The following is a 19,237-nucleotide window of genomic DNA, read 5'->3' on the forward strand; positions in this document are numbered from 1 at the left end:
CACAATATGTGCACTGTACTGTCCTCACATACTCATAGGCTCCAAAAACAAAGACTTGCTGTTGGAACCATTGGGTCCACAAGGACACATGTTGCGTTTATATGCACCCACTGATTGGATGAACAGGGTACTGTGGTATCTAGCAAATTCCCACAAGTGATGGCATTCTAAATGCTCCAACCCTTTGGTGGAGAGTTCTCTCAAAATGGGTGAGACATGGATATAGGATGTGTACATAGGAACCTAAAATCTTTCTCCATGTCTCCCCAAATTGTGATAACAGCAGTAATATGACCAAGATTAGGACCTCTTGCCTCTGGGCTGTCATAAAGTCTGGATGACATGAACAGATGGTGTTTGTGCCGCTATGAACCCACCAGTTTCAACAGCTGGACACTGTATACCCCACATGCAAAGCAACTGCACAATACAACCACCCGATCTGTCAAATTCCACCAAGAGCTGGTAATGCTGTGAAATGAAGTTACCCTCTTTGACTGGTGACTTTCAGATACATCTTTGTTGGACGACTTTTGCTCCACTTATTTTTGCTCTGTTGGCACTTCGTTTAAAACCGTTATAAAATTTCTTCCTTCTGTGTACTTAGCTTGTTTTTCTTACATTTAGTGAAAGCAAGTTCAAGTGACGTTCAAAGTTAAAATGTTCAGTCCTTGTATGATAAAACTGGAGAAACCCAAACACAGAATATGAGTAGTAACACAATGTTACACATAGTGGGGGCGGGGGGTGTTGATTGAGGCATGTTTTGAAGCAACAGGAAGCTGGTTCTTTTATAGTTAATATGTTGACTGAACCTGGCTATGGATTAACATTTTTGATCCAAAAATATGGGATTTTTAAAGTTTTTTTTTAAGTACAACAACGTCAGTTGGGAGGTATTTGTACCCAACAAATCGAAGTTCATAATTGCTCACAAAGACAGACTGAGTTCTACACAATATATATTTTTAACAGTTCCTTAAAATATAACCCCATTATGTTTTAATGAATAGTATGTAAGCTTTAACCATGGCTTAAGACATTACTACTTGGTCCCTGAGAAGAAAAGGAAAGGTGGGAGGAAGACAATGTCAGACAAAAGAAAAACAAAACATGCAATAAAAAGAGCAAATTAGTAATCAAACCGAAAAAAAGGAAAACACATTAGTAAGTTCAATAATGGAAACCAAGCAAATACAAAAAATCAGGGGTGTAGAACTGGAAAGTTCGTGTCCAGTTCTACACCCCTTTACAGCAGGGTCAGTCCAATCAAGGTTGCTGATTGCACTGTCCAATCAGCAACAGAGGCAATGGAGAAGCGGCCCAACCAATCAGCGACAAGACAAGACAGCGTCCAGAGCGCTGCAGCTTTAAAACAGCGTGCAGACAGTCACGTGCCTAAAACAGAGCGAGAGCCCATTAATTGTGGATTCAGGTAAGATAAAATTAGGAACTGAATAGCTGGTCGCTTACTCAGGAGCGGAAACGCAGCCTACCCAAGGAGGGAGCGATTAGCGGGCGGGAACTAGGCCACAATAAACTCCAGCTGCAGCTAAAAACGTCAGCAGAGCAACAACACTAAACACATGGCAGGTGTAGGACCCAAAAACCAATTAAAATCCCAGACACTGGTTGTAAAATGGCACTTCTGATCTCAAATGAGCAGATCAAGAACACGAGCCACCCACAAAGCCGACATGTAGCAGCAGGAACATGGACACACACACCTTAGCAGTGTTCTGCCTTACCTCCATTTGATTGATGGGCGGGGGAGACGCCCATCAATCAGAGGTGCTTTTCTGTCTGCATCTGGTGCAGAGTGGGAAAGGTGTACTCAACAGAGTAGCATCAGAGGACACAGGACAGGAGCTTCTGAAAACAATGGCGGACAACCAGCATCATGAAGACCAAGTAGCACGACAGACAGGTGAGACAGAAAGTTGTGGGAAAATTTAAAGTAGGATTAGTTTGTAAATCAGTACTCTAAGCTTAGGACGACTCATAGAGCACCACTCAATCCTTTATTTGCAAATGTAGGGAACATCTGCAAACCAGCCAACCAAGGCATGACGATCAGCATAAAGTGAAAAGCCAGCCAATGAGAAATTGACCCAGAGGAGAAGCCAAGAGGACTGTGGTAACTCCTGAGGAGCTGCAGAGATCCACAGCTCAGGTGGGAGAATCTGTTAACAAAATGACTTAAAAGTGTTTTTCATGAAAAAACAAGTTGAAAGAAATGCATTATTGGAATAAATAAACATTTTGATATTTCAATTTACTGAGATAGATGCACCCGAGGAGCTAAATTGTATTTTAAATATATTACCAATTCAGACATGTTTTCCAAAACAAAGAGACAGCTGTATTTCAGGGTAGAAAAGTTTATTCGTATAAATATGCAAAAATGAAATTCATCTTAAGACTGCATGTTAATAATGAGGGTTCTAACCGTTTTACAACATGAAAATTCACGTTTAAGCAAACCTCGTTACACCATGTACACATTAACTGGACATGTAAAAGATTCCTGCTAAAAACCGCAATACTGATCAAAACAAACACATGTTCTAAGCATACTGCTTTTGATTTGATTGGCAGCCAGCAAACTTTAGAACACTTTAGCATTGTACAGCATCAATGATCAGATGATATATACTTAAAGACGAGCTGTACCTAGAGCACCCAATCCACAAGTATAATAAAAATGCTGATAATAAATAAAAGAGTAACTACTACTAAATGACTACAAACTCCTGAGACAATACTGTTACTGTAATACTGATACAGAGTAAACAAATATTCTCCTGCCAAGGAGATGGTCACTTAGCTCCACTCTTAAACAACTTTTTTTTTTTTGACCTGCAACATGCAAAACAATAGAAGCAACAATGGTATTACAACACAAAGAACAAAGTTAAACGTAACACTGAGCAATTTTGTTTGTCTGCCAGACATAGTGCTAGAGATATGTTTCCATTTGTGCTGATGAAGGGCTTGTGTGCACTCTTCCAAAGAAGCCGAAAATATAGTGCCTTCACATGGGCTTTTGTGGCAAAATGTAGCAGCCATTGATTTTAGACAAGGTCATTGCTTTGTCGACTTAGAGTGCAGACTTTTTATTATTATTATTATTATTATTATTGTATTCACTGTGTGTCTGCAAGTTTTAGGTTTATAACCTCAGCTGCAGCCTCAGGCTTGTTAACCAATCAGCCCATCTGAATGCTGCTTTCACACTTTGACAACAAACATGAGATTGTGCAATTTCTGTAATCAGAGAGTCAAACAGATGGAGTGGCAGCCCTGCGGTTTCCACCATGTTTGCTGCTGAGCTCAGTGGGCTGCCCTTGCCTTGCCAGGTCCCTCTGATGGCTCGCTGGTCGTGGCGTCTTCTGTCTGCGCAGAGGTGGTCTCTGAGCCTGTGTTGCTGTCGCTGGTTCCCTCCTCCATGGCTCCCTCAGGGACGCTCTCCTTGTCCTCTGACGCTCCCTCCTCACTGCCTGGATGGGCCTCCATCTCCTCTGAAGCTTTTTGCTTTACTGCATTAGAAAAATAAAATTAATTAAACTTACCTAATCAATATTTTCAAATTATTGCTTAAGTCACATCTCTTTGCTTACTAAAAAAAAACAAACAGTGCTGCACTACATGGAGATGGAAAATTCATTTAAATGGCTATTTATTTTTTCTATGTTGACTACAGAAACTACTTAAAACAGTAACACCAAATATTAATCTCCATACTTTGCTTCTTTCTGCTGCAAGTAGCGTAGAGTTGAAACAATCAAATTAATTCTGATGAATCACCAGTTATCTTAGCAATCAATTAACCACTAACTAATATGTACTCAAATAAATTTCATTTGCCAAAAGAACAACATATTCAGAAAAGCAATTAAGCCAAATCTGTACAAACAAATATATGCATTAAGATAGAAAAAGACTTTTGTTTATGAATATGTTCTTTCCAAAACTCCTCAAGCGCCACAGTTTTAGCTTCACCTGGTTCAAATTCTGTAAAAACAACAACAAAAAAAACATAAGCACTTTTTTGCATTGTACAGCATCGATGATCAGATGATATATACTTAAAGACAAGCTGTACCTAGAGCACCCAATCCACAAGTATAATAAAAAAATAATAATAATAATTAACAAGCTGTTCACATGTTGATTTTAGAGGTATTTTTAAGCTGCAGCTGCATCCTAATCAAACATACAAAGGGAAATTAATTAGTTATTTATTTCATTCTATATCGAATATTGTATAAAAAGTCTTCATTAAAAAATTTGCAGACTGTGCCTTTTTTATTCAATTAGTCAATTAATTGTCAGAATAATCGACAGATTAGTCAATAACTAAAATAATTATTAATTGCAGCCCTAAAACAGAATGTTAATCAGTGGAGCAGTAAAGACGTCAATAGAATAATAACTATTTTTAACCAAGCTCTCCAAACATGATGAAACCACAAACGCATGGCAGAATGTGACCAGGTCAGATGATATCAAAATGTAACTTTTTGGTCTGTATGCAATCTGTGAAAGAAACCCAATACTTGTTATCACCATGAACACACACGAAACTTGGTGGTGACAGCATCATCCTGTGTGGATGATTTTGGTTATCCTAGAACAAAACCAGTTAAAGATTTAAAACTTGAGACGAGGTTCAATCTCCAACAGGACAATGACCATAAACATACAGCCAGAGCTAAGAAGACACTTTGAACTAACACGATTTCAATCACTACATGTGCAAAGCTGCTAGAGACAAACTGCAAAAGTAACTTTCAATTGATTATTGGTTAGGGTATAAAATATTTAAGGTATTGAGTTTGCACTTCACACCACTTTGTGTTGATCTGTTGCATCAAATCCCAATAAAATGCATTGCAGCTTGTGGTTGCGATGTGACAAAATCTGAAATTGAAATAAATTCTTTTTGCAAGGCACTGTGTGTCATTTCGTTCTGCTTAAAGTTGTTAGGGAGTGTTGTTTTCAACTATGTGTTGAATGGAAAAGAAAACATTAGACTGAGACTCCTTGTTTACAGGTACTACTTCTTGAATGAGTCAGTTTGGTATCAGGGTCACGCCATCTCAACTGGGACGTGCATGAATTACACACAAAGTCGCATAAAGGCTGCTCACCTGGTGGATCTGCAGTATTCGACTCTGCGTCCTCTCCTTCCTTGCTGCTGCTGTCACTGTGAGAGTTCTGCTGGGACTTTTTGCCATGTGTAGCACAAACATGTTTTTCCTCCTCTGCCAAGACGCAGGTGGGCGCCTCTCTCGCCCCTCGGTCCCCTGCATCCTTCTCCCGTTCTGCCATCCGTTTACGTGCTGCCTCTTCTGCTGCAGCGATCTCCGCAGAGATCTTCTCCATGTCCACTTCCACCTTCATGCAGCACAACTGGACAGAGAAACATGTATGAGAAATGTGTTTGCTGTTGCATGTTTACGCTCTGCACAAAGAAACTGTTTACAACAAGATAAATGAAAGTTTAATTTGGATAACTAAAACATGTGTTGCTGCATGTTGTGTCCTCAAGGAGCTCTTTATAGGATAAATGGCGCCACCTGTTGTAAAAGCCAAATGCTGCATTCAGGACTAATATAGGGCCCTCAAACAATAAATGACAGCAACAGCATTATAAGGACATGTGGATGGAGTTAGCCCCAGCTGTGGGCTGTAGGACAGACTGAGACTGGCGCAGGGCCCAAGCTGCATGCGGCATGCAAACTGAAGCTTGCGTGCAAGTAAGCAATGACCTGATTTAATGTAAAAGATGCCATACCCTTTTGAGCTCATTGTTGAACGACTCCGTGGCTTCAATGAATTTTCTTTTCTTGTCCTGGTGGCGGTCTTCAATCTGAAGCAACTCTGCCTCCAATTTTCTCTGCGAAGCAGGACATCCAGGCGCCACAGTTAATAAAATAATGAGTCAATGAAAGCAAAGCTGTCGCAGCCAGAACCCAGAGTTATGCGACACTGCGGTTTGATCTCACCTGATGCACCATTAGCGACTGGACCTGACGTTTGAGGACCTGCATGCGGGCGGTGGTGACGACGGACCGCACATCTGGGACGACGCTCTCGCTCAGGATCTCGCTGATCAGGCGGTGGTTGCGCTGGAAACGAGCAGCAGCTGTGTGTTTCACAGAAAAGCCGTCGTCGTAGTCTGGAGACAACAAACAAATTGGGTTGCTGAAGTGGCTCCAGGAAATACAGGTCGATCCGTATCAATGTCCCATTAAATTGCTGAAAGTACACTACTGAATGATGCTAGAGCTACTGTGTCCAAAAAAGAAGGCTGATGTTGCTCTGTATTTGTAGAGTTTTAGCTGAGAACATGGTCTTCTGCAATTCCCACGATGTGGGGGGGAAAAAAACCTGAAAATAAATCGCCCTTTACTGCAGTAGAAAAACCCACATTAAAATGCTAAAAAGAAAAATCCCAACTTTTAATTGGAGCATATTAACTCAGTAATGTGCTAAAGATAGTCCAAAGTCTTCTTTTGTATTATCTTCCTTCTAGCTTTTTTCCACAAGTTTTTAATAGGATTTAGAACGCTAGTTGGAAATGGAAGACGGTTGATTTTGTAGTTTAAATGATTTCTACGTATGATATATATAAAAAAATAAAGGGAACACTTAAACAGGTGTTTAACACTTAAAGTGTTCCCTTTATTTTTTTGAGCAGTATATATATACAGTATATACATTTAGCCTTATATTGTTTTCTTCTTATGTTTTTTGATGTGAGATTTTGCTACTGCAAGAAATATGTAAGGTTTCTGAACATTCACTGGGCATCCCAGTAAATATATATGCTGTTATATAAAAATACTTTAAAGGGAATTGACCTATTATTGTTGCTGGAGTATGACAAGGAGTTAATTATGGGTCACTGTGTGAAGACAAATGTTTAAGATATGCTCTGTAGTCTTAATTTATCAGCAGCTGTTCTTTATCCCGAAGCAGTCCTTAGATCACAAGCTAGCAGTCTGAACAATAAGGCACGTGATTATTTATTTTTAAAAAATCCCTAATAACCCATTGACCTAATTACATGTTTTATCTAAATACAAATTAAACAACTTAAATAGATTTTTTTTAGCTTTGGCTCGTGAGTCAAATGCTTTTGTAGCTCACTTTAATGCCCTTCCCGGTACACAGTAAGCTTTCTAATAGTTTTTGGCATTTGTTTTGACTAATTATGAAACCTTGTTTTCAAGCCAAACCTCTTAACATATGCTACCTGAACATGCAATTGCAAGTCAGAAAGTTTGTTTCAGGAGCAGAATTTTCTCCGTTTTAGGGGAAAAGACTGAACATCTGGGGTTTATTGCTTCTATATGTCATGTTTTGATTCTACATGAATCATAAAATATCCATTCTGAGAGACAAATGACACAACAAAGGAAAGCTTTCACTGCATTTGTCAAGACAAGCAAAAATAATGTTGAAGATGAAAAAGCAGTGAATGAATGCAATGAACACTCTGTACTTTATACCAATCATGAAAAATCCTCAGATTTGTGACACTTTAAAATGATTAAATCTGTGACTTTGAAAGTCTTTTCAGACCCCTTCAGCAGAAACACTAAATTATGGTAATTACTGGTATTTTAACGACCTTCTAACAGATTTCCAAGTTAATAATACTTATGTGAAGAGTACTCTACATGTATATAAATGTTATAACACCGCTGAGCACTTGCATCATCATATTATATTATTGATGTGTTGATTGCTTTGGATTTTGAAGGCCTTAATTACGCACGGTGTTGTAGTTTTGTTTGGTTGACTAGTAACCGCCCAATGTTGTTGCTGCTGCTGTGCAACAACTGTGCAAATTTGAAGCTTTGACAACAACAAAGTACAAATGAGTCGCATATGCCAAGATAAAAACCTCAAAGAGCACATATAGGAGCTCTCCCACCACAACAGGAAACATTCAAGAGGGGTGACAGATTCTAAAAGTATTGTGTGGGAATTAAGCCTTTCTCTGGTTCACAAATTCAGCAGAGGTACGTCTCAATAACGCGTGGGAAACTCATTCAACATCATCCCTCATCATGTCCTCATTTTTTTCCCACCTCAGTCTGCTGGAAGCGTTCAAGGTGTTAATAAAAACAGAAACATTTAAATGTCTGGGATTAGTGATTAAGTTACACCCAAGACAAAGCTACAAAACAACAATTTACCTGGCTGCCTGTACGAGCTTTCGAAAAGTTACAACCTGTTTTGATGGTTAAAGTGAAACAAAAAAAAAAGAGAGAGAGAGAGAAGTTGTTTATAGAAAGAGATTAGGAGCGGATTATCATAAAGGGTTTTATTAATAAAACATAATCCGTGACTATGTTGCCACCCGGAGAGCTAAACCTTATTTAATTATTGCCATACGTGCAGCTTGTTCAGTACGTGACCCGCTGGGATGTCGACTTTAACTTTTTTTATGGTCTGGGGTGTTTCTAAATAGCAGCTGTTTTATCTGTAGTTTTCCTGCACATCATTAACTTCTACTGTAACCCAGCCCGACCCCAGACAAGCATCATTTCCTGGAGGTGGGTGTAACTCAAATGTCTTATGCTGTCTAAATCTGTGTGTGTGGGGGGGGGGGGGGGGGGGGGGGGCATGTGTGTGTGTGTGTGTGTGTGTATCAGACTTTATGACAACAGACAAAAGAATGTAAATTTGGTAATCATGTCTAAACCGATCTCAAGAATGTAAACGCTGGTGCACAACTAAAACAAAATTTGTCTTCATTTGCAACTTGAAGGAAAAAACATTTCATTTCAAAGGTAGAATTACATAAACTGAGGATGGATGTAGCAGCGTAGGAGGAGAGAAAGAGACTTTCAGGGAGTGGAGGCTTGTAAATCTGTGTGGTCGGGCTGCAATAATTACAGCTCTGTCACTGTGCCCTAAACCTTGGGAAACAAAGCATTTAACTGAGTGGCCTTACCGTCTGGATCCTCTGCTGGCTGGATGCTCATATAAGGCTCGCCCTTGTCCAGTCTGGACTGCCTCTGGCGACTCTCCTCCTCCAGAGCGGCCTCGGCCCGGCTTTTTGCGTTGACATACGCCAGGTAAGCTGGTGAGTTGTGATAGGCCTTCATGCTCTCGTTATACTCAATCTACAGCGGAAAAGATGACAGGAATGACACCGGAAAAGCAAAAAAAAAAAAATAACAAAAAGCAAGCAGACTCAACATGTGGTTGGCTGTTTCAATCAACAAAGAATAAACAAGAAAAGAGGTTTTACTCGTGACTGGTAGAAAGAAGGAGCAATGTCTGGGGTGACCCACAACCTTTGGGGACACAGCTACTTGTCACCCACCAACCCCATAGACACCCCTCTGTAAAACAACCAACCTTCTCTGCTTCGTAGTCATTCAAATAATCCTGTTTCTCCTCATCAGTGAGGTCCCTCCACATTCCACCGATTATCTTCCCAATTTCCCATAGCTTCAGATCAGGATTGGAGGCTTTTACTTGATCCCAAACCTGGTGATGAGAACCAGACATGGGTGTGGGGTTGGGTTGGGTTGGAGGGGCTATAGGTGGTTATCTCTTTGCAGAGAGGTCACAAACCAGAGGAGGCCGTGTGCTTTAAGTTCCATATCCAAAGTGGATAAATCCCACTAGGATGTTGACACTCCTACCTAATCTCTGGCTTCACATCTTACCTTGCTTACCAACTTTAAACATCTGAAACAAAGGTGCATCTAACTGAGTTTACAGGATATCTAAAGAAAATAAAATGAGCCTGTCAGTAGCACACACAATGATGATTAAAAAAATAGTGACTTTAAAGAGTGTACACACCTTCCGACTGTATCTCATGTAGGGCATCAGTGGCTTATCAGGTGGTTTTGGGGGCTTTGGGATGTTTATTCCAGAGGAATTCTTGTAAAACAGAAACAAAGAGTTCAAGCTTTTTTGCGCAATGAGATGAAGTATTCAAACATGACTTGTATCTCTGAATCTGACTTCAACAGAATACCAGTGACCAGAGATTTTCCAGATTTGTCGTGCACTATAATCCCCCTCTGCTACCTACTGCTGATCAGCTGGCTGTAATGAGGCGACTACACTTTTGCCATGTTTACAAGGAGACCTGGAAAACATTAAATCAACTTCCAAACTTTTCCAGACTGTGTAGAAACCCCTGGATGTATACCCTAACAACCAAATTTAATCTATTTTGACCATTTGTGAATAACAACCTCGACAATTATCCTCTAAAGCTTTGATGATTCTCCTATTGTTACTGGAAATATAAAATGTCACAACATTTTTAAAATTATCCTGCAGAAACTTAGAACAGAGAAGAATGGAGCAAATGTGAGGTGCGGGCTTATTAAACCCACATGTGACGCAGAAAGAGCAATGTACTTTTGACAGTCAAACCTTGACACCAGCATGTTATTTCACGTTGGCCAACTCAGAGCGTGACTCACAACAAGGATGAACCTCGCAGAGAAATCTGCACCATCTGTATTTAGTTTAAATTTAGATCAAATGTAAGGAGGAGCTAGCTGAAATTTAGGTGGGAAGGTAACAACTTATGGGAAAAACAACTCCAGAAAACTATTTTCTTACAGGTCCTTAGACTTAGCGATGTATCCTCTCTGATAGAACAACGGCTAGATGAAAGGGTAGTGATTGCAGTTTGAGGCTAAACTAAAGTTTATTTGGTAGCTGAAAGCTGATATGGAAGATCTCCAAAGAGTCTCTCGATACAGAAGAGGCCTTTAAAACTGTCACTGTAAATTTGCCATTAGAAATTGTGCTGCTGTGCTGAATTGCTGCAGTATTTTCACCCCATATTTCAGTCATATTTAATTTAGAGCTCAGAAAATAGTGTCATTTGGTGAGAAAACGTCTGGAAAAGTGCCCCGATATGACTTCTGCTGTGAGTTTCGCCTTATGAATTTATTGAAGAAGTGCAGCGACATCTCTGATAGATGATCTAACCATTCCCTGAATGGTTAGATCATCCAATATAGTTAGTGTCCTTTCACACTATAATCGTTTTTGACTATCTGTTGAATTTACTTCAAAAGACTAAAACAGTAGTGTGAGGTTTTAAAAAATTGTTTTTTGATGTACAGTTTGCGCTGCAAGATCAATGAATCTGGTTGTAATGATTGAATCTTTTCACATATTTGATGCCTTTATTGTTTTGTTTATCATTACAGAAAGAAGAATTAATAAGAATTTCATTAAAAGAAACATTATAATATGAAATGATAACCCAGATGCATCCTCATTATACATGGGCTGGTTACTAGTTTAAAAACTGCTAAATTATTCTGTCATACTAATTCAATTATACTGAGATGCCTAAGACCTATATTTTCACTGGCTGTATGGTGGCTCCGTTACCCCTGTTGCTGCACACTATCCATCAGCTGCCTGAAATAAATTCACCGCTAAACTGAGGTACCATAGTATATGCAAAATAATTTTATACTGGCCCATGCCTATTGATGAGATTTTATTACAACTTTAGTGAACATCATTTAATCCTTTCAATTAAGTTTTCACAACAATGTCGCCTCGGAGCACTTTTAGAAGACATGCACATCTTTAACAGTTGAAGACTGTGCAGAAATCAGGGAACTGGGCTGCTTATGAGAAACTTAAAAAAAAATCTAATTTAAGCTGAGATTAGCCCATAGCGAGACATAATGCCATTATCAGAGTCAGCCAACCACCGCTTGCATGCAGCGACTAAATTATTGCTCAGCAGCCAGAGCCATGTTGAGCAGAAAGTCTGCAATGCCATGGCAACACTGAAGGCATGGGTTATTTAAGATGGCTGTCAGAAATGCAGAATTAGAAAGGAAGGTGCGATCTGAATGGACACAGATGGACTGTTTTACTGCAGGTTTGACTGTGGAATGACGCATATTTCCAGTTCAGTCTCAGAAATGAAATAAGGCAGACATCTCACACGAATTACCCAGCAGCATTTTACTTTTAAGGAGATGTGTAAAAAAAATCTTTCCTACTCATTGGAACAGAACAAAAAAAAAATGCTGACACTATAATGATGTTTGTAAAGTCTTGGTTTAATTACTAATCAAAGTTTCACTGGAAAATAACTGATGACAGGTCTGAGCTTACCAATTGATTAATATACCGAGTCACAATATTTTTACTTGGTTCATATTCATACCGTTACCCGACTGTTGCTGCTTTGGCTCCCTCCCAGTCTGTAGTTGTTGTAGGCCAGATGACTGTAAGGGTTGTACCCCACAAACCCGGGTGTGTTGGGCATTTGCTGAAGGAAACAAATAAGACATAAACATGAATGAGAAATGACATAACACAGGCAGTGGGGGGATTTAACACAAAAAAACAGCCCATTACATAAAAAAGAAATGAAAGAAGCAATTTTATGGTGGTTTGGGAGGGTAAGTAAGTAGAAAATATGCAAAACAAACTTTCATTAATGCTACAAGGAAAACAATTTCCAGAAGAAGACATTTATCATTAGTCTGTGTGTTTAAAGATGTAACTTTACCATGTGGTACTCATACTAGAGCAACCTGTATACTTACAGTTGTTGGGGCAGGAGGAGGAGGGGGGGCATAGGATGGTCTCTCTGTTGTGAATTAAAAAATAAATAAAAACCAGGAAAGGCTCAATAATTAGGACACTTTAGTGATTCCATATTGTCTCGTAAAGGTTGTCTCTATCAGTTACAATTATTTCTAATTACTTACTAGACATTTTTGCAGCGAGACAGTGGTATCAGTCAATTCCAGTCATTGAATCTGAAATGTGCAAGTTTGACAACAATTTATATTGTACAGATGATGTGACATAAAATAGTGATAGATGTTTATTTAAAAAAAGCACAAAACAGTTACATTCGTGCTGGGTTATTAAGACACAGACATTACTCTAAATTTCAACATCAAAGCACTTTTTTTTTTCTTTAAGCAATTTCAGACAAAGCAATGCCAGGTTGGGATAAATATGTTACCAACAAGAGCTACTAGCATGCAACCAGTAGATGCAACATACACAAATCAATGGCTGAATGCCCTCATTAGCACATTTTCTTCTTTTCTGCACTTTATCAAAATATCCTGTACTGTCTCAGGTAAACCACAATCACACAAAAAGCTTCGGTTTTCCTGCTACTTTCAAATAATGATTCAAGCTACCGTGTTCTAACTGTAATCTAGCCAATACAATAAATTCCTTCCTCTTTCCAGTATGTGTATTGGTTTGCTTTACTGGTGGAATCAGAATGTCATAAATGAGGAAATTCAAGCATGTTGGAGAAGGGATGCAACAAAAGCTGCAGAATGGTAGCTGGATTTAGGTATCTCTGAGCCACATTCTCCAGGGAATATTCCTACTAAAACTGCATTTTTTTTAACACGACAGACTCACAATGTTTGATTATTTCTGTAATGGTCTGTTTGCTCATAATATTAGTAAAGCAGGTTGTTGTTTTTTAAAGAGAAATCAGAATGCGCCAATATTGGTATCATCGGATTTTACAAAAGAAAAAATGAGATTGGAAACTGGCCACAACATTCTCATTAGTCCATCTTATAGTAGCAGTGATGTGATTTGTAAGGGATATAAGTCAAAGCAGTTGTTTATTATTTCTCTTCCATACAGTCTGAGTTTAGGTCATTCAGTATGACCCACTCACTTTGTGAGTATATGGTCCATTCATGTCTAAGCACATGTTTGTAGGAGACCTAATGAATGTGTCCTATTATCCTTTCTAAGTACATTTTATGACTCTAGACATACAAAAAACAAGATATTGTGTTAGGTGACTTTTTATATTTAATAGGTTCTAAATGCCACCCTAAAATAAACAAGGAAAAACCCACCAAGACATGGTTATGAGTACGGATTAATTTAGTGTTCTTTAAATTTAAAGAAATTGAAATTGTGATGATTAATTGGTTTTGGGGTGACCATCTCCCCCATCCCAAATTTAGGATCCCCCACCTCCTAATCCGTCAAAAGAAACGCTACGCCCCTGTGCTAGTGAATCAGCGTTGCTGACAGCCTAACATCGTCTCGGACTTAAATGTTTAAATTGTGAATGTATTGGAATGCTTGTTATTGTGCAACAGTTTAATGTTGACTGGTTTTCATTGTTCTCAAAACGGACTAGCAGGGAGTTAGCTATCACGCTAACGTTAGCCAGTAACCGACAACAGCTAATGCAGGAATTTCTAGTTCGCTACTCAAAAACAAACGCTGACTACATGCTCACTGAGGGGCTGCTTTATTATGTATCCTTTGGATTTATTGTGATTATAATTGTGCCACGTTTAATGAAGCTAATCAGCTAACATTAGCGCTAACTAGCTAATAGGTTAGCCACCGCAATGAAAAGAAAAGGACACCTCCAGACACGGTAACAGCATGCAGCGTCAAGTCGAACCGTCCACAGACACGTAAACTAACTCGGATTCAAGTGGAGGCAGAAAAAAAAAATGCCAGCTTGCTGCAATGACAGCCGGACAACTCACCACTACAACCTTCAGCCCCCCACCACTATGTTGTGGGTTTCACGGAGGGGGCTAACCATCTAGCTGAGAAGGGAAAGAAAACATCCCCCACAATAAACGAATGAAATGGGGTCCTCTCCTATGATTGCTGCAGAATCCTCCAGAATGCACCCCCACCCTAGCTCTCTCGTGAGAACACCCGTGCCTCGGCTCGGCGATTATGGCAATCGCCCTAAACTCATAGTACTGCAGCTCTCTCTCATTAATGTTACTGCAAATAGAGATATTTTCTTCTTGGACATAGCCTTTCAGTCAAAACATTAAGGAATGTATCGATAGCTTGTTTGTTAGACTCTTTGTCTTGTGATTTCTGCATAGAAAACCATGATCTGCAACAAACATATTCAGGTTCAAGTGTATCTGAATAAATTGAAAGTCACTGAGAAAGTTCATTTGTTTTTACCTTTTTAATATTTCTTGTAAATAGTCTGTTGCAGTAGTATTACAGCTAATGAAAACCTTGCAATCGTGCTTTCTAACAATTAGAATTAAAGTTTAATGAGGAAAAGACTTTAGTACAGATATGTCAGCCTTCTAACATGTACATAAGCTTTATAATTAGTGGGTCCAGGGCCCTTTGGCACAATTTATTGCTTTAATGCAGTGTTGCAAGAAGGGGTGGGTAACAATATAAATTTATCTTGGCATTGCAATTAATTTCTTTCCAAATCAAGCACGGAAATCAATATTGAACCAGATCAATATTGAATAAAATTGTGACCCAAAGAACTGAATTGAATTGTGAGATTCTTAACAACACCCAGCCTTAGTTTGCAAGGAAGCCCTGTTGCTTTAATAGTGACCAAGTCTGTCTCTGTTGTTGGGTCCACTGCTCATGTTCCTTTGACCTGACTCCATTGTTTCTCTATGGGGGATAGGTCAGGCTTTTTATTGGTCCTTTATACAACGACAATTAAATCAGATATTGGTATTTTTGGGAGTGTGGGCAGGTTGCCAACACCTGCTGGAAAATTAAATCACCATCTCCATAAAGCTTGTCTGCAGTATGAAGTTGCTTATAATTTCCTGGTAGACTCCTTTGCTAACTTTGAACTTGATAAAAACACAGCTGACTACCAGTCCGTTCTTAAGCAGCTTAATTTTTTTGCCTCTGCATTCTTCCATGATTTGCAAAAAGCCCCATCCTTTTTCTCTTTACCTCAGGTAAGACGCTTCTGACATGATCTGGTTCAGGTTTGGTTTAACCCAAGGAATGTTAATATAATAACCAATGTCCTGGATACATCTTGGACACCATATAAAGTCCTGACCAAATTCCTGTCCTCATAACATCATACTGCCTCCACCCTGTTTTATAATGGGAATATTGTGCTTGGTTATTTGCTTTAAACAAATAAGAGTTCTTTAGTGGAAATTGAAAGAAGCAAACAATGCAATTAAAAAAAACTGAAGTGGTTTAAAAATATGCAAACATAGTTGGATACTCTGCATAGTTCTTGAGTCTTTCCTTAATAGTATTCTCCCAAACAGAGTGACTTTTTCAAAATATTTTGAAGCATATCTAAGTCTTTAGCTGTTTGACTGTGTCAACATTTTGAGGAAATTTCATTCAGCAGTTTACTGGAATGCTCGGATTATCTGCAGGCAATTGCACCAGTTAAATGAGCTTGATGCGCCTATGTGTCTGTGTGGTGACTCTCGAAACTGTGCCTCCAGCTGCAGTTCAATTGACCTTTGTTTTACAATTCTTGCCTGTCCCTGTTGATTGTGTAAGTTTTTCTACCACATTTTGCTTCCACCAAACTTTCTATTAGTGTCCTTAGATAAAATACTCTTGGAACAGCTAGCTTCTTTAGCAATATTCTTTTGTAACTTGCCCTCTCTATGGAAGGTTTTCCATGACTCACACTGTCTGCTGGAAAATTGCCCAGTCAGCAGTCTTCACACGATTGTGTAAGCTATAAAATGGCCATGACATAACATTTTTTGATTGAGGCTTTTTTTAATTGTTCTAATGCCATACTTAATGTTTTTACAAGCTAAATATTTCATGTCAATTGAGCCTTAATTGCAAGAATATAAGAAATAACCCTTTAAACATTTCACACTGTTCGCAATTAATTTGTATACTGTATAACTTTCCCATTTTGAGGTGAATTTCTGAATGAACTATTCATTGATGTTCTCTCTTACTGAGATGCACCTGAACACAATAACTTGTGTCAGCATATTAGGCATGACATTATGGATGCTTCACAGGCCATAAGCTTTTGAGACCTATTTGCTGCTCCCTTGTTGCTACAACTGAAATACTTTGCATTCTTGTTCGCATTGTGTGAGAGCTGCCCAGGTCAACAGTTGTAGTTGTGTGTTGCCTAAAAATAACAGTCCTAAGCCCGCAGGATTTAGCCTATATCTCAGTCCGTTCAACCTGAATAGCACTTGTTTGGTACTTGTTTAATTGACTGTGTTCATAATGACCCCATTTCTTTCTGTTTACTCTGCACACCTACAAGAGTTCCTTTTAATTCTGCTTGACCTGCACCCTAATGATGCTGATGTGATTTTCTCTCCAGGTGTGGTGCTCAGAGAACTGCGTGCAAAAGGCATGCAGCTAAAGCCACAGTAGGAATGTCCGGCCCTTGTACAGTATACTGTCAAACACCTGCAGCGAAGTACATCTGGAGGTGGGGGAGGAGGTCACATGCTTCCTATAAGCTAAGCACACTAGCTCTCATAATGGGCCTCCTGGGCTCAGCTGTGGGATTGTGGATGCCCAGGGGCAGAACTGGGGCTGTGACATTTCGAACCAGCCCGATGGAGATGTTGCCCCAAAGCAGTTTCAGGCCCTGTTCTTAAGCCCATAGAGCTCTCCAAAATAGACTCAGGCAGTGGAACTAAGCAGACTTGAAAGTTTACTCTGGTAGTGGATGGTGGAGGGATATTTTTAGAAGCTGCTACCCTCAGATTATTGTCAGGTGTCTTTAGAGAGCTCTTCCTTCCATTGCTGCCTTGAGCAGTATCAGCAGCCTGTCTGTTTAATTGACTTTCACATTGGATTCGGGGTGAACCAAGGTTATCAAGGCAGGAAGAAAGAATATGTAAGACGATGATATAATCAGAAGTGTAGTAACTAGTTATGTTTTAGTATGTTGAAGCAGTGCTGCTCCTTCTCGAGTATAATTTTTGGCACTCTATCCATCTCTGGAAATGATTCTTCTTTTATGCTTACCTTTATAAAATTTTAAAAAGTTCAGAAGTTCTCTGTAAATGCTTTCTCTCACTTTTGATCAAGAGACAAAAGCTTAGTCTTTTTTATCACCAATGTAAAAAAAGTAAGAGAACTCTTCCATATGTTGCTTTTCATAACAATAGATGCCTGAGACGTGCATGCAGGAACAGACCCTACTATCTGGCACCTGGAAGCTTTTATTCGAAAGAGTTTTTTTCTGTTTCTTTTTGGCACCGAATCTTATATCTGCTTCATGTTAATTTAGACATCAAAAATGAAGAGTGCTCCTTTGACTTCTCTAACAGTTTACATGTGAACATTTTGAAATATATTTATTTTTTTAACATCACATATCTAACCCTTAAGATATAATAGAATCTCTGTCTATCCATCCAACCTCACTGAATGATCCTGCCATTACCATGGTAATTTAATTTAATTCAATTTAAAAAATATTGTATTTATCCACATGAGAAACTAAATCTTGTTCCAACACATATCATCTAAGGACCTTCAAAGTGTTGTTTAAGTGCTATTTCTGTGAGCAAGAATGATCTTCAGGAGCAGTCAGTCTTGCAACAATCCTGAAAAGGCCTCTGACAGAAGACTACTGTATGACAGTCTTATGGCTATCATGAGAAGCTAACAGCTCAATATCCAGGCAGCATAGATAAATATCGAGTTGAGCATGTGATCCCTCTTTATTATGATTGATAGAAGAGATGGTTTGAACTTTGCCCTTCTCTCTCCGCTCGTTAGCGTGTTGAGATGGTGTAGTCATAATGATGTTTTACTTCTTGCCACTTTCTCAAAATTGCCAGATTTGTTTTGTGGACAACTAATAATTGTCTTGTCCACAGATTATTCCACCTGAGCTGTGGATTTCTGTAGCTCCTCTAGAGTTACCATGGGCGATTTGGCTGCTTCAATGATTAATTCTCTGCTTTGCTAGCTTGTCAGTTTAGGTCAAGGGTCTCCAACATTACTCCCCAAGATCTACTTTCCTGCAAGTTTTAGATCCATTTCTGTCAGACTCAGGTGCGATATGATTACTCCCTTACTTGTAAAGTCAAAAAATCACTTAAGTTGAACCTGCCTGACAACAGGAGGTTATCTAAAAGATTTCAAAAATCAACACCCAGACTGAATGATATTTGGAAACAGAAGAAAAGCAAAGTCATTGACTTTAGTCTATCTGGACTGGGTTACAGAGACATTTCTAAGGCATTGGGACTCCAGTGGACCACAATGGGAGTAATTGTCCACAAATAGAGAAAACTTCAAGCAGTGGTGAACCTTCCCAGGAGTGAGTGGTGTGTCAGAGCTCATAAATGACTCATCTGAGAGGACACAAAAAACCTCACAACATTTAAAGCAATGTGGACCTCATTTGAATCAGTTAAGGTCATGATTTAGTGGAGGGAAGCATGTAATAAATGTTCTGAGGCAAAAACAATTGGTAACAAAAATAACC

General features: G+C 39.1%; 1 protein-coding gene and 1 long non-coding RNA gene across 5 annotated transcripts; one reads left to right on the plus strand and one right to left on the minus strand.

Annotated features, from left to right (window-relative positions):
* Window positions 1–1,782: 1,782 nt before the first annotated feature.
* LOC116720344 (uncharacterized) lies at window positions 1,783–3,470 on the plus strand. Its single transcript, XR_004339376.1, has 3 exons — window positions 1,783–1,927; window positions 2,038–2,173; window positions 3,360–3,470. It is a non-coding gene; the product is annotated as an uncharacterized LOC116720344 (long non-coding RNA).
* Window positions 2,366–14,785, minus strand: LOC116720343 (SWI/SNF-related matrix-associated actin-dependent regulator of chromatin subfamily E member 1). 4 transcript variants are annotated; one of them, XM_032563543.1, is made up of 11 exons: window positions 14,532–14,780; window positions 12,747–12,797; window positions 12,582–12,625; window positions 12,203–12,301; window positions 9,838–9,918; window positions 9,385–9,516; window positions 8,975–9,146; window positions 6,012–6,184; window positions 5,801–5,902; window positions 5,154–5,415; window positions 2,366–3,539 (listed from the first exon to the last, which is right to left on the minus strand). In XM_032563543.1, the coding sequence occupies exons 2-11, from the start codon at window positions 12,751–12,753 to the stop codon at window positions 3,334–3,336; spliced, it is 1,278 nt and encodes a 425-aa protein (XP_032419434.1). In that variant the 5' UTR covers window positions 12,754–12,797; window positions 14,532–14,780; the 3' UTR covers window positions 2,366–3,333. The 4 variants fall into 4 exon arrangements, with proteins under 4 accessions (XP_032419434.1, XP_032419433.1, XP_032419436.1 ...); XM_032563542.1 differs by having other exon boundaries at window positions 12,197–12,301; window positions 14,532–14,778; XM_032563545.1 differs by lacking the exon at window positions 9,385–9,516 and having other exon boundaries at window positions 14,532–14,785.
* Between the last annotated feature and the right edge of the window lie 4,452 nt (window positions 14,786–19,237).

This window comes from Xiphophorus hellerii, chromosome 5 (genome assembly GCF_003331165.1).
Source record: "Xiphophorus hellerii strain 12219 chromosome 5, Xiphophorus_hellerii-4.1, whole genome shotgun sequence".
NCBI classification, from domain to species: domain Eukaryota; kingdom Metazoa; phylum Chordata; class Actinopteri; order Cyprinodontiformes; family Poeciliidae; genus Xiphophorus; species Xiphophorus hellerii.

What these genes read in the sequence shown, in the direction of transcription:
- LOC116720343 (XM_032563542.1), bottom strand. An exon ending in GCCAGCAGAGGATCCAGACG is followed by an intron (nt 6,185 to 8,974) that starts GTAAGGCCACTC and finishes TGTTGTCTCCAG; the next exon opens with ACTACGACGACGGCTTTTCT. An exon ending in GAATACTGCAGATCCACCAG is followed by an intron (nt 3,540 to 5,153) that starts GTGAGCAGCCTT and finishes TTTCTAATGCAG; the next exon opens with TAAAGCAAAAAGCTTCAGAG.